Here is a 25,369-nt window from a genome sequence, read left to right on the forward strand (position 1 = left end):
TTTGTTTGGGGGCACAGCTTCTCCAGCCTTGATCTATGGGACTGGAGAACCTAGTCGCCTGGGAGTTGCTTTGCTCAAATAAACCTGTTACTGTCAGTAGAGAAACCTATTATTGGGGGGGGGCAGAAAATCTATTAATACCACCTTAGCAAAAAAGCCTGGCATAGAGCAGGTTGTGTGTGTGTGTGTATGCATGTATGTGTATATGTGTATGTACTGGCTACGTACCAACAGCTGCTGGTTAAGAGAACACAACCCCTCGGCTTTTCCATGACCAGGCCTTTACTGAGCTCCTGGCAGGGAGGTCCTTTTACCATGAGAGAAGCTGCTTGGGCCCCCTCCTTCCTGGAAGAGTGGTGACTCAGACCAGCACAGAGAACACACAAAAAACACCAGACAACAGTTGGGTATGGCTTCTGTGTGTGTGTGTGTGTGTGTGTGTGTGTGTGTGTGTGTGTGTGTGTGTGTGTGTGTACGTATATACGTATGTATGTATGTAGAGCACAACCTCTCCCGGGCTCCATAACCTTAGCTCCAGGAAGGGAGGTCCTCTTATCAGGGAAGAAGCTGCCAGAGTCCCCTCCCTCCTGGAAGAGCTGTGACTCAGACACAGATGTGACTCGCACCCAGGGGACAAACACCAGACAACAGTTGGGTGGGGTCACAGGGACATTGTGAACTCTGGCCTTTCCAGGTTTCCTTTCCTGGCCCCTGGTGGAGAGGACCACACCCCAGCCAGGGTTGTGGACGAGTCCTGAGGCCTCCTGATGGGCAGCAGAGCTGTCACAGGTATAAATGGGGAACAAATGGAAGAGGATCAAAGCCAAGTGACTGGGAGCACGGGTCAGCAGGGAGCACTTGAGTTCTGTGCTCTGCAGCTCAGCAGCCAGTCAACAAACCAGCCTGTGAACCAGACAGGTAAAATACAAAGAACTGAATCCAAATCCCAGGACATAGGAATTGTTTTCTGTTGGATAAGCAGGAGGCTGACCCTAGCACAGATATTGCTCCTATATCCCCAGTCCTTGCTGGTCCTGCAGGCTTCTGTGAGAACTGTGGTTAATAGCCAGTACTTAGCTGGGTGTGGTAGTCTGAATGAAAATAGCCCCCATTGACTCATGGGAGGGGCATGATTGGAAGTGTGGCCTTGTTGAAGGATGTGTGTCACTAGGGGTGGGCTTTCAGGTTTCAGAAGCTCATGCCAGGCCTAGTGGCTCATGGTCTCTTCCTGTTACCTGCAAATCTAGATGTAGAACTCTCAGCTACCTCTCCAGTACCATGTCTGCCTGCCTGCTGCCATGATGACAATGGACCAAATCTCTGAACTTTAAGCCAGCCCCAATAAAGTGCTGCCTTGGTCATGGTGTTTCTTCACAGCAATAAAACCCTACCTAAGACACTGGGCTAACTAATTAATGGTAGTTAGCTGGGCTCCCAGAGGGAATGAAAGACAAAGGGAAGGCTGGTCAAGAGCTTCTGCAAGGACCACAGACTGTAGTCAACGTGAGTGCTCCACAGCCAGTCAGATACTTGTTCTAGACCCTTTAGGCCCAGGAATCATTTTGAAGAATCCCAGGCTAGTTGCCCTGAGATGTGTGTATGTGAGTATGCATGTTTGTATGTACATGTGTGGTGGCAGAGGGGGTTGTTAGCAACACTCTGGTCTGTCCACTGCAGTTTGTTTGTTTATTGGGGGGGGGAGTGTGAGATAGGATTTCTCTGTAACAGCCCTGGTTGTCCTGGAACTTGCTTTGCAGACCAGGCTGGCCTCCAACTAACAGAGATCCACCTGCCTCTCCCTCCTGAGTGCTGGGGATTTCCACTGCAGTTTATACGCACACCAAGTCAGTACTTATTTTTATCTGGATAGGCTCAACTTCTGATCATAGAAATGGTGGAGTTTGTCTATTGGTTTCCATGGAAACTGTTAGGTAGAGCATCTGCTACCCGATCAAGCAAGTCTAGGGTGGTGGGACTCTTACAGAACGACACTGCTGTTTTTATTCAGGAAGACAACCATGTCTGAACGCTTTCCTGTGTACAGAGCAGGTGAAAGGCAGGTCTGAGGGACTAGGATGGCTCCCAGGCAAGAGGGGAGAATTGCTGGAAGGTAAGCATGGTGGATGACCATATCTATTCTGAGAAGCCATTGGATTGCTATTTCTAAGCAACCAACAGGGCCTTTGTGATGAAGCAAGGAACTTGGGCTCAGCCTAACACTGCTTCCTGGGTCCCAGCCTGCCCTAGTAGCAAGGCCACCGGGCTGGCTTCCCTCAGAACAGCTGTCCACAGCTATGCGAGAGGGTTCACCTTGAGCATGTTCAGTTTAATTCACTTTTACGGGATAGGAACCTGATTCCCCTCCAGCTGTGGAGTTTGCAAAGTCAGAAGTCAAGGCACCGGCACATTTGGACATGTAAGAAGTGGTTTTATTTCAGGTGTGTTTCGTAAGGACAGTGTCCCCCAGGACAGCTTAGTGGCACATGCTTTGGTCAAGAAGAAAAGCAAAAACAGAGTTGGACTGAGTCCCCACAATGGACAGCTGACAAATGCAGAGCCACAGGAAACGGGGAGAAGTCTTCTCAAGGCTGAGCAGCTGCCTGTACATTGCAGAGAGAGGCCCAGGTTCCCAGCTCCAGGGGCTATTCTAGAGCAGAGTCCAAGTCTCTAGGGGAAAGCCTCTACCTTGACCCCAGTTCTGTCCTGGACTGCAGCAGCAGGAGGATTCCCAGATGGACATGGGACCAAGTGCATTTCTGCAGAAAGCAGCGTGTGAGACATCGGAACGGGATTGGCGAAGCTTGGTCACCATGGTGAGAGGCCCCTGAGCCCAGGGGTGCGCACGTATTTGGCACAGAACTGCTGAGAAGGTGCTGGTGAGAGCCAGAGGTGCAAGGAAGCTGCTGGAGAATCTTCCAGAGTGGGTGCCACAAACCAGATACTTGGCTCCTCACACCTGGCGATGGACAGGACAGGCCCAGCAGGCAGGTTGCTGGGGCAGCGATGCAGATAGGTGGTAGAGTTCATTCCGAGCAGAGGATCAGATCTCTTAGAAACCAGGAAGCAGGGAAAATCCAGGCTCCACCCCCACCTAGGAAATCGCATCTGTACATACACATGCAATATTCTGGGGATTTGTAGACTTTCTGGAGTCTGTAGGATTCCCTATGAATGTGTGGTTGTCTGCTCTGTGAAAGAAAGACTGGGTGCCCCTGGGGAAAGAGTGGCCTCCTTAGGCTGTATTGTTTTGGGAGGAAGACCCCAAGAGCTCTGGTTACCAACAGTCTTTGACCCAAGATTATACTGTGGAAGCCAGTGGTGGAGAGAGGCCCGGGATTCCAGTATGATACCGATGTGTGATCTCTGTGTTCTCAGTAACAAGACAGGAGAGAGCAGGCAATTCTCTACACAGACAGAACCACCACCCACTGCGGCAGCTGGCCTCTAGAGAAGGGTCTGGGCATGAGGTTCAGCCTGGGTGACCTGGTTCCTACTGATTGGGAAATAGTTGTTCTCCAGAAAGGGGGTCCCATATTGGCCAGCCACTGTGCCCCATGATGCTGTGTTTACAGAGGCAAAGACCTTTGCAAAGGTGGGGGGGGGGTCTAAAACAGTGGCAGAGATGAAGGCATTCCAGGGTGTATGACCAGGAGCCAGTTAGTGGGGACAGGGTACCAACTGGCCATAAAGGCCTAAGTGTGGGGTCTTGGCCTGACATATGGCTAAGCAGAGGTAGAGTCTGCTTAATAAATAATGGCCCGGGCCCCTCTGCAGCCTTTTGCTAAGAATGCGACCACTTAGAAGGGATGCAGGCTTTTGTTGGGCTTGGGGCCCAGGGCTAGCAAAGCATGAACAGGATGATGTTCTGGAAAGAGACCTTGCTTTTTTTCTGCTACTTCAAGCTGCCTCTCCATCTCTGTTCTTCTTCGGGTCCCCATCCTCTTCTCCCAGGATGCATCCCTCCCACACCCACCCACTGGACCGAACCCCTCGATCTCGAGCTGCCCCTGCCGTCAGCCTCTTCACACCTGCTGCCACCTGTCTTGTGTTGACCTCAGGTTAGCCCTGTGGCCCAATCTAGCCCCTCTGTAGGTTTTCTGTCCTTGTCCCTGCTGGGCAACAAGGGGAAGGCCCACATACCACTGTCTGGGGCCCCAAAAGGGCCAAGGGAGAAGGGAGAAGACAAAAGGCCAGGAACAGCTGCCAAGTCTCTGCCCAGGACAGCTGCACACTAACCATCTCCTCTCCCAGGGCAAGACGGGGGCGGCACAGAGGGCACGGAACATGCCCCCACACCCTCCCTGGACTAGCTTTGGGGAAACTCGTGGTAGGGGCGTGTACTGATGATCTAGTAGAAATGTGAGGAGATGGGAAACAGCCCGCTTGACACTCCCCCACCCTAACCCCTTCCGGTCCCCAAGTCTCATGCAGAGGGTACAGGAGGCTGGGGGCTACCATCATGTGTGTGGCAGCAGTTGCCATTGCTGGGCCTGGGCATCTGCCTGACACTTGCTGGTCACCAGCTGGGCAGGCTTTGTCTCCAGGCATAGGCCGCTGACTGAATGCTGGATGAAAGATCCTTTCCTTCTCCATTTCTGGGTAGAAGAAGGGAAAAGGAAAAGAAAGAAGAAAAGGATTAAAAATAACACTAGGTGAGCTGGGGGTGGGGCCTGCTAATATAGTGCTCACCCAACATACACAAGGCTGCAAGCCCCATTCCCGGCACAGGACCAAAAAGTAGTTTGTATCTTCATTTCATGTGCACATGATACTGCACATGCCTAGGACACACCACACTCGTGTATTTATCTACGCGCGCGCATGCATGAGTGCATGTGTGCATGCATGTGTGTGTGTGTGTGTAAAACTATGCGTATGTATTTCCTGCACAGTTATGTGAATGTGTGCATTCATAGAGGCCAGAGGTCCATGGCAACTGTCTTCCTGCATCATTCTACAGGGTCTCTCACTGAACATGGAGCTCATTAACTGAGCTAGACTGACTGGTCAGCAAGCCCCAGGGACCCCCCTGGGTCCTCCTCCCCAGTGCTGAGATTACAGGCTGAACCTGGCTTTCTATGTGGGGGCTGGGGTTCTTGTGATTACGCGGCAAGCACTCTGGCTACTGCGCTGTCATCTCCCAGCCTTATCCCCCTCATCTAAAACAGACAGTGCTCCTCTCCGCAGTGCTCACTTGTATATATGGCACAGAGTTACTGTACAGGTCAAAGGAAGCAACACTGCCCATGGCTGTGTCCAACCCAGAGGGGTGTTTTATTCGACTCGCATAGTGTCATTTAAAACCCAGCTTAGCTATCACATGAAAATCTGCATTTCCAGCTTCTCTTTGGAGATGAGGCCTGGTTTCTATCAGCTGGCTGGGCTGGGGCGCTTCCTGCCCTCTACTTTAAGGCAGGGTTCTCGTTCTCCAGCTCTCCCGAGTGGTGACCTTCCCCCCATTCCCCCCCTCCGCCCGGCAGCTTCCTCACCAGTTCCCTGCAGGCACCTAGTTAGCGAGCCCTGGTCCAGGTGGATCTCTTCTTTACAGGAAAACCAGCTTTGATCTTCCTGCAACCCTACATGCCTGGCCTGACCTGTAATCTTGAGTCCCAGCACCACACACTCAGGTGGGAAGTGGCCATCGCCTTTGCAGTGTGCGAGGCCGGGAGACTCGAGTCCTCCTATGGTCGAGTCACAAAAGGGATCCTAGAATTTTCTTCTTCCAAGCTTGACAAGGTAGGGGGAGGAAGTTGTTCCCATAGGACATTTCAGAAGATGAAACAGACAGAGGATGGTGTGTTATCTGGAACATGGAGGAAGGATTAGAGGCCCCGGTTGAAAGATCTGGAGGAGACTGAATAGCAACAGACATTTTGTTTCTTGCCTACGTTCCTTCCAGGCAGTCATTATCCCTTTTCTTATATCCACTTTACGTTCCTAAGAGGTGACATAGCTCAGGACCATGAGGCTGGAGCCCACAGAGCTCTGAGGGAGATGGCCTGTGTTCTCACTGGGACAGAGATGAGCAGCACTCAACTGTGGAGATGGGGTTATTTACAATTTGGCTTAGCTACCACAACCGCACCTGCATTTCCAATTTCTCTTTGGATACCAGACTGCTCTGACAGCCCCTCACATTTAAGTCAACTGGTCAAACCTCCAACAACGTCAAGCTGGGAATCCTACAGCCTCTTCTCTCCCCTGGCCCTGGCGGCTCAGGCTTGGTGCGGCCTGGGCACCTAGCTCTCAATGATGTGGGGGCTACTCCTTCCACCTCTTTTATCTTTCCCTCTTGCACACGACCTGTACGTTCCTTGGCGCGGGGAAGCGATGAGCAAACGAATAGCCCACTGGCAGAATTCTTGCTGCACATGGAGAACTCCTAGGCCGCCTTCTCACCCTTGCTCCCGGCCACTTCCTTCTGAGCCTGTGCAGACAGCGCAGGTTCAGGCACCCTCCTATCCCCTATTTGCAGATTCCTCCGGCAGTGCCGCAGCCCATTAGCGCATGAGTGAGGAACCCGGAGAATGGCTGAACTGGAACCTGCTGACTCCACTGTGCCTTGTCTAAAGCTCAGGAGCCTCAAGGATACATGGAGCCCAACTGGCCTTGGTTGGAATCAAGGCCAATTTGGGGCCTGGAAGGAAAGCCCAGAATCCAAAATGTACTGACAGTAAAAGAGCTTTCATTTGTCCTCCATGGCGGCATGACACCCAGAGCGCTGGGTGTGTGTGTGTCGGGCGACCAGGAGAGCTTGTAGGAACACAATGCATGCAGCTTGTGGACATACGGGTCCTGGGGATCAAACACAGGTTGTCGGGATTGGCAGCAAGCACCTCTACACCCCACAAAGAGCTTTCACAGAGAAGAGTTTGAGTGGGGGCTGCCCGGGCAGGCAGGCACCAAGAAACTCTGACCTTAACGTAGAGAAGGTGCTCATGGGTTCAAGGATTTCCTCTCAGGATGGGATTGGAGGCTCCAGCTGAAGGGCAGACTACACCAGCCCACTGCAGGAGAGGGCAGAGGTCGAGCTGCATCTTGTAGGCTGAAAGCTAGCTCAAGTGGCCAGATCGTCCAGCAAGCAGGCTACAGAGTGCTTCCCCGCCTCTCCCACCCTGCCTCTCCTACACAAAGGCTGAAAGGAGAGAACCTGGCTGCTTTTCCAGAGCAGAATAGCAAACTTCCACTCATCCCTAAAGAGAGAACTGACCCGGGCAAGCAGAAGAGGCGTGGGAGGAGAGCCTGCAGGCTCAGTCTGAGAATCAGCACCCCCCCCACACCCTTTGCACAACCTTCAGCAGGCTGTGTTACCTGTGGACAAGGGAAGGGGTGTAGCAGCCTGGGTCTTGGAGTCCATGCTCTGGGGAGCAGGGAGCCCTTTTAACCTGGAAGATTGCGGCAGCAAAGGGAGGGGCTGACTCCAGAAATCTAGTGATCAGTACTCTGTCACTAGCTACTGTGATAATATTTTTCTGAGCATCAGTTTTTGCTTCCACAAGTAAGCCTGAGCTGTTTTCTAGGACACACCTGAGGCTACTCATGTGAGTTTGCAAACCACCGCGTCTAGACCTCAGATGCCCAGTGAGCCAGCAGTCAAGAAATTCTTACTAAGTTCCAGCTTACATATGTGGGTTAGGAGTCACACTGACCTGGGTTTAAATCCTAGCTAGTTGCACCCTGTCCCAGGGTGTGGGAGCTGATAGCCTGTGTCTAGGGAGCCTTGGCTCACTCACTGTACAATATGGTTAGTGGAGAATTATGTTATCAGGTGGCTAGAGGAGGATGTGCCATGATTGTCAACGTGAACCATCCAGCACAGTCTGGGAGTCAGAGCTAGCTCTTATTTGAGCTTTGTAGTTGTTGTCTACAACTACTGGGCTGGGCAAGCAGCACTAACAAGACAAATTGCTCCTGCCCTCAGACTGGCAGGACTAATGTTAAACAAACACTTAGCTGCAGTGTCTGCTCATGAGTGAGATGATATGCTGGACCTAGATGATGCCAGAGGCTCCCTGGATCCTCATTCTAGAAGGCTTATTTGAGAGTACATGCCTCAAGTTGGAACTCCTTGGCCAGTGGCTGCCATCCCTGCTCAGTGTCCCTTGGGGCTGTTGGCCATCTGTGCCTGACGGTGGTGACTTACCTGCTTGCCTTCTTTAGGGTTGCAAACTTGCAGTGCTACTGGGGACCCAGGGGAGGACATTAAAGTAGAGGTGGCAGCCAGGCATTTCCCTTGCTGCTGGATGAGGTGGTCACTGAATAGCCATGCCTGCAAGACAGGAAAAAATAGCTCTGGATGGACATACAGAGGTAGACAAATGATTAGGCAAAGAAGTTGGGAACTTTTTCAGACTTATAATGAGTAGCTGTAAAAGCTAAAGGAGAGTATTCATTTTACAGTTCCAATTTTTGCTTCATGTTTGAAAATGTCCATAATGAAATAAGATGAGGAACCTCGCCGGGTGGTGATGGCACACGCCTTTAATCCCAGCACTCGGGAGGCAGAGGCAGGCGGATCTCTGTGAGTTCGAGGCCGGGCTGGACCGACAGCCTCCAAAACAATACAGAGAAACCCTGTCTCGTAAAAACCAAAAAAAAAAAAAAAAGAGGCTCCAAGGGGTGCTGGACATAGGACATAGGACCTGGCTAGGTCCGTGATGGGGTCTCTACAACCTGCTGCAGAGCTGATGTGGGTGTGGCACTCAAGCATTTACTACACGCACAGCATCCCAGAGACCCCCACAGCCCATCACACACATCCAAGCTGTACTCCAGCATAGAACTGGAAAGTATTTCTTCCTTTAGAAGAAGTGAGGGACACGGGGCTGGAAAGAGATGGGCATGCAGCAGGAGCAAAGTGTGAGGAGCCCTGGGAAGGAGGCTTAAACGGAGGTTACAGACAGAACAACAATGAACGAGAGAAGTGCTAACCCCAGTCCTGGCCAATGTCCTTGGCTCCCATCCTCTTCTTACCTGGGCTGGGGGGAGGGCTCTTGGCAGACCCTCTGCAGATGCCCATTCCCAGCAAGAGGTCACCAGCTGTGTTCTGGCCCTGGGATTCTAAGCAGTTGACTCCTTGCTTGATGACACCAGGGAGCACTTCCTTCGTTGGGACACTGAAGAGAAAGGCAGTGTCAGGCTGTTTCTCTGCCCACACTAGCTTAGCCACCCCTTCCTCCGGAGGGTAGCACACAGTCACTGAGGGCTCTGTGACTGGCAGGCCTGGCTGCAGGGGGTGGTGCTACAGGGGTGATTGGAGGGAGGGGGGATGGTGAACAGGATTGTAAGGAGGACGAACAGCCTCTACTCTAGTAGGTTCTTATGGGAATGCCAGGGACTCCCTTGGAGGCCAGGCCTGCGACACAGGGGAGCCTGAGACACTCAGGCCTGACTCGCAGGACTCCTCAGCCCAGAAGCTGATACCTGAGAATCTAAAGGTGACAACAATACCCAATCTCAAAATAACAGGGAAAGAATGATTTTGGAGTGGTTAACTGAAAATGTCCAAACATGCAAATGTGTTCAGTGTCACTATAACTAAAGAATGCATGTTAGAGAGCAATCAGTATTTGTTCCTCACATACTCATGTGTGAGTATATGTATGTGCGTTTTAAACAATGCCCAGTGTTGCTGTCGCCTGTGAGGCTGGATCTTGTCTTACTCCACCAGTTGAGAGCATAAATTAGTTAAACTTTGAGAAAGCAGTGCAGGATTAAGCATCAAAATCCTTAAAATGTGCATGTCTTTGACATAAGAACGCCAGTTTAAGAAATGTATTCTGGTGGTGGGGGCTAGAGAGATGGCTCAGTGGTTAAGAGTACCGGCTGCTGTTCCAGAGGACATGGGTTCAATTCCCAGAACCCACATGGAAGCTTACAACTGTCTGTAACTCCAGTTCCATGGGATCTGGCGTCCTCTCACAGACATACATGCAGGCAAACCATCAATGCACATAAAATAAAACTAAATTATTAAAAATAAGAACCTCTTCTAAAAAAAAGAAAGAAAAGAAATTTATCCCATGGGAATAAGCTTGGCGTGTTCAAAGATCTTCATATGAGAATGACCGATACTGACATCATTGGACATTCTGGTTATTTAGCAGCTGAGATGGGCTAGAAACATCCATAGCATAGAAACCCTGCACCAGTTACAAATGATTGTGGAAAAAACCTGGAAATGCTGCTGAGGCAGGCTTCAAACTATCACACTGGGATATATATGCATTGGTGTGAAGGTGCCAGATCCCCTGGAACTGGAGTTACAGACAGTTGTGAGCAGCCATGCGGTTGATGCGAATTGAACCTGGGACCTCTGGAAGAGCAGTTAGTGCCCTTAATCACTGAGCCATCTCTCCAGCCCCAAGCTATCCCATTAGTAAAACATCTCATGTGCCAGGAGAATGCTTAAATACATGTACACATGTGCGTACACACTGATAGCCCCTGGGTATCAAACCTAAGGAGGCTGCATCTCCAGCTGACATCCATCACCAAGTGTCAGGAAACTATGAGGGCTCAGAAATTAATGCTCCCTGCTCCCTAGTCCAGAGAGAGCCTGGACCCTGGGAGGGGACATGTCTGCTACTCCTTAATGTGGAAATCCTTGAAGGATCTCAGCCATAGCATGTTTCCCCAGGCTGTTCAAGAACCCCAGAACTGATTGCTCTCAGAGAGCCTTGGGTAGCTCCCTTCACTCCCCCTCACATCCTGGACTTCCCCTCAGAACCAGAGTTGCTGTGCAGGTCCAGAGCAGAGGCTAGAACTGCAGGTCCTGGCTGAATGTGGCCATCAGACACATTCCATCTGACCCACACAGAGGGTTACTGCTGCTTTTCATCGGGCAGCAATTTAAAAGCTCAGGGGGCTGGCAGGATGGCTCAGAGGGGGAAGGCCCTCGATGCTAAGCCTGACCACCCGAGTTCAGTCCTAGGGACCCACATGGTAGACGGGCAGAACTGACTCCTGATGTTCATATGCGCATCCAAGTCCCCACCCGAATTAAATCAATTAGTTAAAATATTTTTAAAGGCTTAAGGCGGCTCAGTTGATGAAGTGTATACCACGCAGGCAGCAACGACCCGTGTAAAGCACTCATGTAAAAACCAGGCACGGTTACTTGTTTCTGTGACTCTAGTGCAGGGAGTGGGCAGAGACAGGCAGATCCTCAGGATGCCAGCCAGTCAGTCTAGTTAACTGGTGAACCCCAAGGTCAGTGACAGAGCCTGCCTCAAAAGATAAGGTGGAGCCCAGCAGTGGAAGACATCCAGCTCTGACATCACTTCCACCCACATCTGCACACACATCTGCATGCATTTCTGCGTGTGTGTGCTCGTGTATGAACACACACGAGAGAGAGAGACAGAGAGAGACAGAGAGAGTAAAACCTTCAAAACCATAGAGCAGAACCCGAATCCAGAATATCATGGGAAAAAAGGGGGAGACCAGGCCCCCTGAGCTGGCAACACTCATCCTCCGCCTGGAGGGGCAGCCTCACTCCCCGCTGTTCACCCCATCACTTGACTTGCTTTCACTGCCTATCTGATCGCTGGAAGGAGCCAAGCTTGCAACTCCTACTAGGAGAAGTTTCACCCTCCCTGCAGAGTTTCCTTCTCTGCACAGACACAAGCTGCCTTCCAGCACCTTTGAAGATTGAGAGTTGTGCTCCAGAGGAATGCATCAAGGGGTGCAGGGTTGTTCTGACCCCCTATGCTTGTCTGCCCACTCCCCATTGCTTTGGGACATGTGCCAGCTGGCGTCAGAGGTGACAGGCACTGGCCCTGTGGGGCTGCCCAGTGAAGCTTGGGAAGGAAGCCGTGTTGGGCAGCAGTGTCAAGAGCAGACGCAGTCCCTGATGTGCACCGGTGGTTTTAGTTGGCCAAGATGGCAGTTGTCATCATCTTCCTCAGCTGCCCGGCATAGCAAGCCAACCTGTCCTGTCTATAGGTGGTCCCCTGTGCCTCCCTCAGTGACGTGCCTCTAAGCAGGGCTGCCATCAGATCTTACACTGCCTTCTCAGAAATAGCATAGCAGCCCCTGCTCAAGCTGCCTGACTTCCGCCTCCTAGGAAGTTGTTATTGCATACATTTTGGCCAGAGTGCTTCCTGCCATCTGCTTGAGGCTACTGTAGTGAGTCTACAATGGCCACTGTGTGACTAGCACCCATATAAAGGTGTGATTTGGTCTGCACTGCTGCTTGGGCCAGGTCTAATAAAGGTGGTGAATCAGCAGCTAGTGGGGCCAGCTGAAGCTAACCCTGAACACAGAGCAAAGGAAGCTATTTTATCCTTCTCAGACTTTGTGGTAACCGTCTGCGACATGTAGGCAATCTAAAGATACTCAGTGTGGAGAGACAGTGACGTCAATCTGACCCACCCCTGGCCCCTGGCCCTTTGACCTGAAGCTAAACCAGCTAGATAGGAAGGAACCATGGAATCAATGGTGGGGGGGAGGTGGCATTCTGTCCTGATTTAACACTGCACATTTAATACACTGCCCTGTCTTGGGATGGGTCCAGGTTTGGGGTAGAGTGGGGGGCTGGGGTGTGGAGAGGAAGGACCCATTTCCATCTCCCCATTGTCCCTCCCCACAGGCTCCTCAGTTCCTCATGCTGACCTAGTGCCCAAAATGCCATCCAAATGTAGGAACTCGACAGTGGGTAAAACACTGCTACTGCCTTCCTGTCTCAGAAGTGCCTCATGGCTGAGCATGCACGCCTCGTACCCAGGATGCTCACTCGCACTCTTGCGAATCCATGTCCCACGCTTCTCAGTTAGGGGCTGGCTGCTTGGTGACTTGCTTCCAAAGAGGCTGGTGTAGCTTGGACTGTAGTTCGGGAATTTCTTAGAAATTTCCGGCAGTCAGCCTGGACTTACCGGGCAGGCTGTATTTGGAACGTTGAGCTGTATTATCTGGGTTCAGCATCTAGCTATTTTCCAGGACTTGGCGCAACCTAACAGTGGGAACTTTCCAGGCAGTAGATATGCCCTCGGAGAACAGAGGTCCCCTCCTTGCAGAACTTGTAGGCAGGGAGGGGTGCAGTGTCCCAGGGAGCCAGGACAACATCATGAGAGAAAGAAGCAACACCAGGGGAATGAAGAGGCTCCCCAGGGACTGTTACAGGGGAAGGGAGCTAACTCCAGACACTCCCAAGTCTTGCTCACTAGAATTTACTCTCTCAAAAATGTTTCTTTTAAAAGACGTTTACCCAGTGTCTATTTTGTGATAGACACTATTCTAGGGGCCGGAGGAGAGCTACAGACAAAATCAGCAATGGCTTCTGCCTCGGGGAGCTTCTAGGCAAGTGCAGGAGGTGACATCAACGTAACCAGCTAGGAGTGTGTGTGAGATGCTGATGTAGGTCCCAGAGGAATGCCAGAGAAGGATGCTGCTATCAGTTTAGTGTTCAGACTAAGTGTCCCCAAGGAGGAGACAAATGAGTCAAAATCTGAAGCGGGTGAGGAAATGAACAGTGTAACCAAGACACCAAAAAGGATTTAGAATGGGGAAGAAGGAACCTGAGTGGCCCACCCTGTCACAGCCATAGCCTTTCCTACCTCCCTCAGCTCCCTTCAGAGCACACACAGCCACAAGCCATTTGCATTTTGCTCCCTCTTTGCCAGAGCAAACATTTCCCTGCACTTTTTTTTGGTGTCTGTGATTACATACTAATGGATGCATAATATTTGTTTAAATGGCTGTATCAGTGATCCAGTGAGCCAGCCTAAGAGTTAGCTGCATCTCATTTTCCCCTAGCAGACTGGCTGGCAGGGTCTGCGGTCAACAGCTCTGTGCCCTGATGACTTTATCTCCTTGGGATAAGCTTCCAGCAGAGAGAGAACAGGATCAGAGGTGAGGAAAGCTTCGAGGCCTCAGCTGCATAATGCAGTGTTGTTCTCCTAAGGAGACAATATCCATTTCTAGTCCGGGAGCCAGTCTGGTAAAAATGCAGCCCTATCATGCCTGACTGATAACTCATGGTAATGCCTCCTCTGTTCTCTCAGAGCCTTTGAGGGAAGATGAATGCTTGGCAGCTGAAGGATGCAGCTCAGGGCATCACAGGTCACTGGTCCCCAGCCCTGGAAAGAGGCCGGAACTCACGTGAGCTCAGGGTAGACATTCTCCAGGTACCAGCGGAAGGACTTGCAGTCCATCTTCTTCCTCTGCTCGATCCGTGTTGCCACACTGAAAGGAAACAAAGGCCGGGAAAGGGCAGAAATGTGGGGAGGAAGGCCCGAGGGAGCACGGCCCAAGGGAGCACAGGGAGGCCAGCCCCTGCTTCTCACATATCTCGGTAGTTAATACTAACATCTGACGCGAACACTCCCTTCTCCGGTCTCCCCTGTGTCCTCTTGTTAATTTCTGTCTGAGCTTGCAGGAGCCACACTTTGTCCTCAGCCTCTTGCTCCTAGCGACTCCTGTTAGCATGTACAAACTGTCCTCATTTTTTTTTTTTTTTTTGCAGAGGATTTCATCAACTTCCGCTTTAGGATACAGGGTCTAAAGTGAACATCTTTCGGGATTTGGTGGGTCACGACCTTCTGATGTGTAGTTGGGACATGCTCTTCAATCTCCTCACCTTCCTCAGCTACACCAACTACAAAGGCCACCAGATAGCCACCTCTCCAAGTAACTAGATCCACTGCTCACTGTGGCTTTTTGTGAGTGTCAAAAGGGGACATGGGATGCTTAGGCCAGGTTATATCCTCAGTAAACGTTAAAAGAAGTACTTCGTGGCTTGCGTTTCTCTTCTTAAGAACAGATAGAAGTAAACAGATGGGATGATTCATTTGCCATTGATTGCTAACAATGTTTTCAAACTTTCCTGACGACATCATTAACAAGGAGGTCAGCACATCTTACATGCCATGGACACCCAGGCTGAGAACACACAGGTGGGTGCACATCCACACACAATGCAATGAGCTTCACAAAACAATACTTATTGAAGATTGCAATCAAGTCTGATTTTCTAGTCTGTTCAGCACTTAAACTCATCCATGGCGTCTTTCGCATCCTTTTTTAAAAATGCTGATGAGGATTCACTACATTGATTTCATAATCCATCTGCACTTTTGAAATGCTTTAACTATACACTGGTTATCACAGGCCATGACAGGAAAGTAGGCTGACAGATCTCAGGCTTGGGTGGGTGTGGTGGCAACCCTGCATGGTCCCTGGCAGACAAGTCTGTCGTGACTACCTCAGACGCTGCTCTTCCTGAAGGCAGCTTTGAATGGCTGCACTTTAAGCTTCCATGGAGAAACCTTTTATCTGTCTGCATGAAGTACGTAGGACTAGGGTCCTGAATCAAGGTCTTGTCTGTGCATCACACCCCCTCCCAGAGGCCAGAGAAGCTGGAAGAGCCAGGACTCGGTTACCAGGGAGACCATTCAGTCTCCCGTTCAGCCCAGTGTGCGCTGTCCAGTGCACACCTACTTCATATTTGCTTGGCTATGCAAACGTGAGGAGGGAGGCAAATGGGGGATTTGGAGGGACGCACCTGCCAAAGGCCTTCCCGATGGCAGAGGGCCGGGCCTCATAGTAGTATTGCTTGTACTCATCCATCCATACCTCTGCAGTACGCTTTGTATTCCTAAAAGCAGGGAAAGCAAAACCAAGTTAGCAGAGAGGGGAAAGAGTGGAGGTGGGCTCTTACAGCCTTTAAATGTGGTACTGGGGGGTTGAACCCACGGCCTGGTATCTGCTAGGCAGGCACTCCGCCCCTGGTGTAACCACTGGCCTTTTACTTTTATGAAGATATGATTGCAGTTAGCTACCTGGGCTGGTCTTGAACTCAATCTTTACCCCATGCAGGCCTTGAAACTTGAAGCAGCTGGGACTACAGGCCTGTACTGTCAGGCCTGGCTGTTTGTTGATTAACAATATACACTTAAAAAGAAGATGAGCTCCGTGCAGCAGAGAGCAACAAGAATCCCGGCAGTACAGGAAAAACAACAGTGGCTTGGGTGAAATGAATCACTACAGTCTGTCTGGAGGGTGATCTGTCAGAACCCATGACAGGCTCTCGACTCAAAGGGATCTGTCCTATTGAAAGACCTGTCATGTGGGCCAAGGGGACACACACATGAATAGTTGCTTAACAAAACACTGTCAGCAAAAGAAATGCCCTTCAATGGGAAAAGATTTCTACACAATGGAGGGTGAGGCAGCCTTGAAAACAGATGCCATGGCTAATGATGCTGAGGAGGAAGGCTGGCTGCCGTACGGGTGCCAGAGAGTCAGGACGCTAGAAGGGTGCATTGCAGCAACCTACTAACACAAGCTATGGAGCGCAGTGGGTCTCTGCATACAAGGTACACATGCGGATGGATCTAAAGGTCTGACACCATCAAGCAGGTAGTTCTAGTTAAAGGTTTTCATGCTAAGTGTACCAGCAGTTGCTTAAAAGATGAGTGGGCAAATAGAGAATGAACGGAGATGACTTTCACTTTCTTCTTGGATACAACAAAGAGTAATCATCACAAATATGATATGCAAATACCATCTGCATGTAAAAGTTGGTGTTGGTCCTGCAGTAAATTTACATGACTTTGACTGTAAAAATGGGATGTAAGGGAGCCAGACAGATGGCTTGTTGCTCTTCCAGAGGACTTGACTTCAGTTCTGAGCACCGACATGGTGGCTTATAACTATCTGTAACTCTAGTTCCAGGGGATCTGCCATCTCCTGGCCTCCTCAAGCACCAGGAATGAACATGGTGCCCATACATAGATTGGGCAAAACACTAACACACAACTGAAAGTAAATATATATCTTTTAGAAAATGCGATGGGTGCTGGGCAGTAGTGGTGCATGCCTTTAATCCCAGCACTTGGGAGGCAGGGGCAGGTGGATCTCTGTGAGTTCGAGGCCAGCCTGGTCTACAAAGCTACACAGAGAAACCCTGTCTTGAAAAACAAAAAAATAAAAAATGAGGTGGGATGCCAGGTGGTGGTGTCTCATGCCCTTAATCCCAGCACTTGGGAGGCAGAGACAGGTGGATTTCTGTCTGAGTTCAAGGCCCACCTGGTCTACAGAACATGTATAGTCAAAGTCTATACAGAGAAACCTGTCTGAGAAAACCAAACCAAACCAAAGCAAACAAACAAAAAACTGGGATGGGAGAAGTCAAAGAAAATGTTAGATCATTCATTAATCAAATATGGAAAGCATTCCGCCAACCCACCCAAACCAGCATGAGGGGAAAAATATATCCTTAGGAGGGGATGTATACTCAGGACAGCCCCCATCCCCCACCAGCCAACTCCTCCATCAGGAGCACAGATCATGGGATGGTCTTCCAGGACAAGGTTCTCTCTCCTGTGAGACCAAGTGTGCTCTGTGGCTGGGAACATGGTCAGGTACCAGGCCAAGTTTATGTGGGACCATTGGAAACCATGACCAACAACCATGTTCAAAGAGGACAACAATATATTGGTCATTCGACTATTTGTCCAATACTTGTGGACAAAGGGAATCAAGACAAGAGAGACACAAGGGGCAATGTTTCAATTTCATCCTTTGCCCTCAGAAACACCCAAAATGTCAGACCTAGGGCAGCAAATGGAGAAACTGAGGCTTGAGATACAGGTTGGCAGCCGAAAGGCACAAAGATGGTGAGTAACTAGAGGGAGGGAATCCCATGCTTCCTCCAGGGTGTTTCCCATTGGGACCTACCTGATATAGGTGAGGGCATTGCCCTCAGGGAAGTTGTAGGGGTGCCGCTTCCTGAAGACATGGCCCACCCTGCTACAGGGTACAATCTCCAAGCTGCCACCGCACATCCATACCCTGAAGGAGAGTTCTGCAGGAGATGACAGTGTCAGAGGAAGGGGAAGGATCCCTCCAGGTGATGGTGGGAAAGGAGGAAGGGGATGGGTTTCTTTCTCTTTGGTGTCTCCCTGAAGGTATATACTGGGATGTGAGCTCTTGTGCAAGATAAAATGGGGTGCTTGCACTCCTTGCACGAGCTCACATTATGCATGCATTTGTGCATGTGCATATACCTCTCTCTCTCTCAATAAAATAATTTTAAAAGAAGAAAGTGAAGCCAGACGTGGTGGCACACACCTTTAATCCCAGCGCTTGGGAGGCAGAGGCCGACAGATCTCTGTGAGTTCGAGGCCAGCCTGGTCTACAGAGTAAGTTCCAGGATAGTCAGGGCTGCACAGAGAAACCCTGTCTGGAAAAACCAAGAGGATGAAAGTGTAATCCGGTGTAAAGCTCTACAGCTTCAGAATGGCTGTTCTACCATCACGGAAGTTCACCGAGAGGTACAGATGCTGGGTCTGGCTAGTGCTGTGTGATGTTTATGTGCAAGTCCTCTACCATAAAGTTTTGATGAGGGTTACACTGTGGTCCCTGGACAGGCCTGGAGCTCTCACTGGCACAGTAGCTTGGGCCCCTCCCAAGGATTACTATCAGCCATGGTAATGGATTCCTTAGTTCTTCCCATAAACTGCCAGGCACCCGTCTCCCTCCCCAGCCAGAGGTCTGCAGCTGGCCTTGGTGGTTGAGGTTTAGAATTGGGGATAGATGGTTATCTTTGTAACACCTCATCTCACTGAGCTCATATTGTCCATGCTTGCTACAAATTATTATTATCTACAACGGCGATGACAGCACCAGTAACCATCATCCATTTACTGAGCACCTACTATGTACCATGATGTAAACGTCTGATTCTTACAGTAGCCCAGAAGTCAGACTGTTATCCATCTTTCCTGTATTCTCCCCATCCCTCACCTTCCCCTCCCCTCCCTCCCTCCTTTCTTTCTTTGTTTTTAGAGATAAGATCTTGCTATATATCCCAGGCTGATCTGGTACTCTCCATGTAGCCTGTAGTCCAGGCTGGCTTTAAACTCTCAGCAATCCTCCTGCTTCAACACGAATGCTTAGATTACTGTGTGTGCCACCTTTTCTTGTGTTGTTTGAGAGTGGGGGGGGGGGTCTATGTCACTCAAGCTGGTCTTGAACTCCTGAACTCAAGTAGTCCTCCTACCTAACCCTCCCCAGTGCTGAGATAGAAGTATATACCACTGATCCCAGCTCTGTTTTTTAAACCTCTCCAAGGTCACTGGACTTGGCAACATTGCAATGTAAAGTTCACATGGTGTCAAGCAAGCCACACACTGCTTTCTTTCTCTCTCTGACTTGTATGTGTTTGCATCTGTGTGGGCACAGCGGTATAGGTGCCTGTGTGTGTGTGTGTGTGTGTGTGTGTGTGTGTGTGTGTGTGTGTGTGCACGTGTGCATGGGGGCCAGAGGTTGACGTCAGCAAGCATCCTGCATTGCAAGACTGGGGCCAGCTGGCTTGCTCCAGGGATCCCACCTCTGCCTTTCAAGGGCTGAAATTACATATTGGCCACTAAACCCACTTGGCATTTATGCAGGCTTTAGGGATTTGAACTCTGGTCCTCACAGATGCACAGCATTGTGCATTTTGAGCACTCCCTAGCCCAAACCACACTTGAGTGAAGTTCTTTAATTCACCCTGCAAATGTTAGCTGAGCATCTTTTATGTGTTGTGCGCTACTCTAGATTCCCTTACGTGTATGTGTGCACACACGTTTGTGTGTGTGCCTGTGTGCATGTGTGCGTGTGTGTGTGTGTGTGTGTGTGTGTGCGCGCGCGCGCGCGCCATGACAGCAGGAAAGAAAAACTACAAGTAAACAAGAGCATGTGATGACCACGTAGCATATGGGAGGGTGACGAGCGCAAGGGAGGGAGAGGCAGCGAGGTCAGGGGACAGTGGAGCGGGGTGGACACACTGCATTTTTAATTAGTATCGCTCAAGAATTTTTCTTTCCTTATTTTATTCTGTATGTGTGTGGGCGTTTTGCTGGCATGCATATCCGTGTACCAGATGCATGCCTGATGCTCAAAGAGGCCCAAAGATAGTGTTAGAACCCCTGGGACTGGAGTTATAGACATGTGTGAGCTGCCATGTGGGTGCTGGGAATTGAACCTGGGTCCTCTGGAAGAACAATGGATGCTTTTTGTTTTGTTTTTTGTTTTTTTGAGACAGTGTTTCTCTGTGTAGCTTTGAAGTCTGTCCTGGGACTTGCTCTGTAGATCATACTGGCCGGCCTCCAACTCACAGAGATCCACGTGCCTCTGCCTCCCAAATGCTGGGGCTAAAGGGGTAACCCTGCCCCCCAGCAATAATCAGTGTTCTTTTTAAAAATTTTTTACATTCCAATCCCAGTCCCCCTCCCTCCTCCTCTCCCACCCTCCCATTTCTCCCCCAACCCCACCTCCCATCCACTCCTCAGAGAGGGCAAAGCCTCCCCTAGGAAGTCTATGAAGTCTGTCCCATCATCTTGTTGAGGCAGGACCAAGGCACCTCTCCACCCCCCCCATACCCCTGTGTCTAGGCTGAGCAAAGTATCTCTCCATATAGAATGGGCTCCACTAAGTCAGTTAGAGTTAGATATTGTCCCAGCCACACCATTGTCACCTATATTAAGGGAGTCTAGTTTGGTCTTATGCAGGTTCCCCATTTGTCAGACCAGAGTCAGTGATCTCCCACTAGCTCGGGTCAGGTGATTCTGTGGATTTCCCCATCATGGTCTTGACCCCTTTGGTCATATTATCGCTCCTCCCTCACTTCAGTTGTACTCCAGGAGCTCAGCCCATTGGTTAGTTGTGAATTTCTGCATGTGCTTCCATCTGGAGGCATACTCACACCACAAGGACATTTTCTCAACTGTGTTCATAGCAACATTATTTGTAATAGCCAGATCTTGGAAACAGCCTAGATGCCCCTCAACTGAAGAATGGATAAAGAAAATGTGGCAAGCCAGATGTTGGTGGCACACGCCTTTAGTCCCAGCACTTGGGAGGCAGAAGCAGGTGGATCTCTGTGAGTTTGAGGCCAGCCTGGTCTACAAAGCTACCTTGTCTCGAAAAAAAACAAAAAAAAATGTGGTACTTTCACACAGCTATAAGAAACAATGACATCCTAAAATTTGTAGGTAAATATACAGAACTAGAAAAAAATAAAACATCCTGAGTGAAGTAACCCAAAACCAGAAAGACAAATACAGTATGTACTCATTCATAAGTGGATACCAGACATAAAGCAAAAGATACCCAGCCTGCAATGCACAACCCCAGAACCCTCTTCCAGTCAGTGCTCTTAACCACTGAGCTATCTCTCCAGTTCCTGACTTGAGAAATTTCCAACTGAAAGGGCATCAAGATCTGAAAGAGGTTTTGCAATTCTCAGGGGGAGAATTTTCCAGCAGGGTATAAACCCTGAGGAAAAGACCTGGCCTGTGAGTTCTGGGCAACAAAGACCTGTTGAGGGAGGGACTGAAAAGAGGGAGACGGGGTAGAGTTCATGCGTGGGTTTCCAGGAAGAACCTAGGAGCCAGCAGGAGGCCTCTGGGTGTCGGGTGAAGGACATGGGAGACCCTGCAGCTTAAGCAGAGGAAGAAACCCTACGGTAACTTCCAAGGTTTCAGATCTGCTAGCCCAACCCAGGTGGCCTCTCTCAGGGGACACAGGAGTATGGCTCAGTTTGGGTGACTCCTGTCTTTGCACAAAGAAATAAAATAAAAAGCCAAAACCATCAGAGAGAGGAGTCTCAGGCCTCAAAATTGGCCCAGCAACTGACCCTGTGTGGGCCACAGGCAGCCTAGACACTTCTTTGGATTTCTTCTGACTAACATGGAACCCTGGCTGGAACCTCTCCTAGCTCTGCCTTTCAAGTTTCCCAGCCCAGGAGCCCTTGCCTTAGGCAGGGTTTGAAGTGAGCTATTTGATCATTCATGGGTTTCTCTGTCAGTTCCCAGCCTGAAAAACACAGAGAAAGAAAGGGAGGGAGAAACGTCTACATGCAGCAAGGCTGGGCCTTTTCCAGCCTGCTGGGCCAGCCGTGGCTTCACAGCAAACCCATTTTGCCAAAGCTGCCTTCAAGTAGGGACCAGGATACAAAGCAGGTCACTAGGACTCCAAACACATGAAATGGGTGAGGATGCCAGGGTCACGGTGCCCCAGCTCATAGCATTTACTCCTGTGAGGGCTGCCTGTCCACTTTGAGAGAGATCTGAGAGGAGAAAAGCCTGTGCCTATTTCCACTTGGCTGTTTACCTGTTTTCCTGGTGAGGCAGGAGAGAGAGGACAAGGACCACCTCCTCACGTCACACACAGGCCTTGAGAGTACCTCCTAACCCTCAAGGGCTCTTCTGGGACACCAGTCACATGTGTCACTTTCTGACTGAGCTTAGGAAGGCAGCACCATTACCCGTGTCCCAGGGTCACAGCTCTACCCACCATCCAGAACCCTGGTCAGGTGGGAAAGGAGATTGTGAGAGGAGCTTCCAGAGCTGGACCAGAGAACTAGCCTTGCCCCCAAGGACCCTGGGATAGCTCTCTGCCCTGCCTGGTTTCTTTGTGTAGGAGGCTTCTGTTTAGACTGCATAAGCCCACGTGCTTCCTGCCCTGGGCATCCAGGTTCAGCCAGCAGGAGGCAGCAGCAGATAGAGATTGGTGAGGGGTGACACTCGCCCTCCCCAACTAACCTCTCCACCCTCACTACGATCTCCATCACCCCATGAGAACACAGTAACTACCAGGGGTGCTTCCTTCCCCATTTTTCAGGCCTGCAAGTGGCTGGCTACAGCTGTCTATGTGTGGCCACAGCGCCACCCAGGACTGTGCTGGCCAAGCTTTATACTGGTCCACATTGCACGAGTCCTTAGTGAACACACATGCAGCATTTGCACCCTGCTAGGGCCTGGCCTGATATACCCAGTCTCATGCCCATTTCACCAGCACCTGGGAAGGAGGATTTTTTTCACCCCCAAGTGAATAAACTCAGGTTCCCAAAGTGGACTGCTTTTTCCAGTGACCCAGACCACCTATGCTGGAGCCTGGGCTCCAGCCACGCATGGTGACCTCTCTATGGTCCTCTGGGACAGCAGAGCAAACTACTCCCTCTCTTGACTGTTCCATCTCCCTCCTGCTGTTCCAGGCAGTCCAAGAGTTCCCATCCTCAGGGCTCTGATGGTCTCACACACAGTAATCAGCGCCACAGCTTCAATCACTACTCAGAAAGCTCTGGAGGAAACTGGGTACCAAAGAGGTTTAATTTGCCCAGAATCAAACAAACTAAAGAAGCCAAGCCCAGGCCTTCCCTGCTTACATGTGACTGTCATGCCCAGGCCTCTGACTCCCTGCTTACATGTGACCATCGTGCCCTGTTGTATACCTCCCTACCCCTTCCGGTAGAGAAACAGTCACATAGTTAAGCCGTATTCGGTCCTGTGTTCCCACACACACATGTCTAGCCATCTGGCCACACGCTGGCTGGACACCTAAACTCTTTTGTCTATCTGAGTGGATCTGAACAAATAGCTCTCTGTACCTGTTTTTTAATCAGGAAAAATGGAGTCGACTACCTCAGAGGGTCCTTAGGGTGATTAAATGTCACATCTTTAGGACCAGGGCCTCATGTGCAGACTGTGCTCTGTCTGAACTATTAACATTACTCTTGTGTTTTTACTGCTATTATTTATTGACTCACCAAAGTTCTCTCCTCCCCAGATGTCCATCTGGGCGTCATACTTTCCCAAGTGATTAAACCAGGACTTGTCAATCACGAAGATCCCTCCAGCTATAACAGGTGTCCTGGGGAGACAGAGAGTGAAGGTGCAACCATGAAATTTGGAAACCCAGAGCCTCTGTTTTGACTCCCTACCCGCAGAGTCACGGGGGCAGGAGACTTGGTGAGTTCTTGGGGTCCTCACAACTGCTCCCATGATCTCAATCCTCTGTCCCTATGGGCGGGTTTGATGGCCCAGACAGAGTCACCATGTAGACTAGGAACCCCTGGAAGCCCTGGTAATGACACACCCTCCCAAGAGCCTCCCAGGCCCCTGATCCAGGAAGGAGTGAGCTTCCCAGAGGCCAAGCCTGACCTGATGGGCTTGGTGGGGTCTGTCCGGGTCATCTTCTGCTCCAGCGGAATCTGTTCCCATTTGAAATGCAGACTCCAGTCGAATCCTACAGGCAAAGCAGGGTGAGGGTAGGCTCAGAGAAGAGCCCACCGAGGACTGTGGACCTTTTCTTCCAACCCTTCAATCTCTTCTAATCACAGCAGGGCGTTCTGCACTCACATGGGGACATGTGCCTACCTCACATGCTGTCAACCTACTGACAAGACAGATACTACAAAGTGTGTGATGTGCCCATAGAGATCTGCAATGCTAAAAACAAAAACTAAGATGAGGTGTCCATATTATATTAGGGTTAGTCGGCAAGGCTCACCCACAGGGATCTGAACAAAGGATATAATCCATACAGACGTCTGGGGAAAGAAAATTCCAGACAGGGGTAGTGGGTGGTGATTGAACTAGAACGACATCAATGGGCTTATATATCTGAATGCCTGGTCCCAGGTTGGAACTGTTTGGTAAGGATTAGGAGGTGTGGTCTTGCTGGAGGAAGTGTGTCATTGGGGTGGGTAGGCTTTGAGGTTTGAAAAGTCCATGCCAGGCCCAGCTAGCCTCCTTCTTGTGGACCAGCGGTAAGCTCTCAGCTACTGCTCCAGCACCATGCACGCTCGCCCTGCTGCCATGCTTCTCACCACAATGGTTACAGACTCATCCTCTGGAACCATGAGTCCCAAATTAAATACTTTCTTCTATATGGTACTTTGATCACAGTGTTTTGTCACAGCAATAGAGAAGTAACTGAGACAAAGTACAAAGGCCCTGAGGTGACTTCTCAGAGGGGAAATGGCTGGCTTCCCTTAGAACCTTACCCAACTCCAAGGTCTAACTCCTGGTTGGGTCCTCTTAATGGGTAACCATACACTAAAGAAGAACCATCCCCCATGCCCACTGGTTCCCAGTAACAGACTCTCGAGAGCAGTGGCATCCAACTGAACTTTCTGTAATAACAGACATGATTTATATCTATATGGCTCAGTGGGGTCAGCAAAACCTTGTGTGGCTGCCAAAGCATCATGTGGGTTAAGCACTTGATATATAGCCAGGACACCTAAGGAATTTAATTGTAAATCTCAGTTCATTTTAATTAATTTAAAGAGCTGCACGTGGCTAGTGTCATCTGGATTGGGCAGTCTAACGCCAGGGTCCATAATTGTCCAAAAGAATAATAAAGCAAGCCACCAACTCAAGCCACATGTACCATATAAAGTAGTCCAGAGAGGACTAGAGCAGTGGTTCCCAACCTTCCTAATGCTGAGACCCTTTAATACAGTTCCTCATGTTGTGGTGACCCCCAGTCATAACATTATTTTCATTGCTACTTCATAACTGTAACTTGCTACTATTACAAATCACAATACAAATATCTGCTATGCGACCCCAGAAGGGTTGCAACCCATAGGTTGAGA

General features: G+C 50.2%; 1 protein-coding gene across 2 annotated transcripts in view; it reads right to left on the minus strand.

Moving 5' to 3' along the window:
* Positions 1-2,407: 2,407 nt before the first annotated feature.
* Positions 2,408-25,369, minus strand: part of Galnt16 (polypeptide N-acetylgalactosaminyltransferase 16) — an 85,190-nt gene continuing 62,228 nt past the window's right edge. Inside the window, exons 9-16 of one of the 2 annotated variants that reach the window (XR_005876235.1) lie at positions 23,928-24,012; positions 23,534-23,637; positions 17,680-17,806; positions 15,503-15,595; positions 14,101-14,184; positions 8,974-9,116; positions 8,144-8,269; positions 2,408-4,595 (exon numbers count right to left, since the gene is read on the minus strand). Coding sequence is in view for 1 of the 2 variants with exons in the window: in XM_040742826.1 (XP_040598760.1) it covers positions 4,458-4,595; positions 8,144-8,292; positions 8,974-9,116; positions 14,101-14,184; positions 15,503-15,595; positions 17,680-17,806; positions 23,534-23,637; positions 23,928-24,012 (923 nt within the window). In the remaining variant the exon portion in view is untranslated. Of the gene's footprint in view, positions 4,596-8,143; positions 8,293-8,973; positions 9,117-14,100; positions 14,185-15,502; positions 15,596-17,679; positions 17,807-23,533; positions 23,638-23,927; positions 24,013-25,369 lie in introns of both variants that reach the window. The other variant, XM_040742826.1, reaches the window with a different exon arrangement.

The sequence above is a fragment of the Mesocricetus auratus genome, unplaced genomic scaffold (genome assembly GCF_017639785.1).
Source record: "Mesocricetus auratus isolate SY011 unplaced genomic scaffold, BCM_Maur_2.0 Super-Scaffold_15014, whole genome shotgun sequence".
Taxonomy (NCBI): domain Eukaryota; kingdom Metazoa; phylum Chordata; class Mammalia; order Rodentia; family Cricetidae; genus Mesocricetus; species Mesocricetus auratus.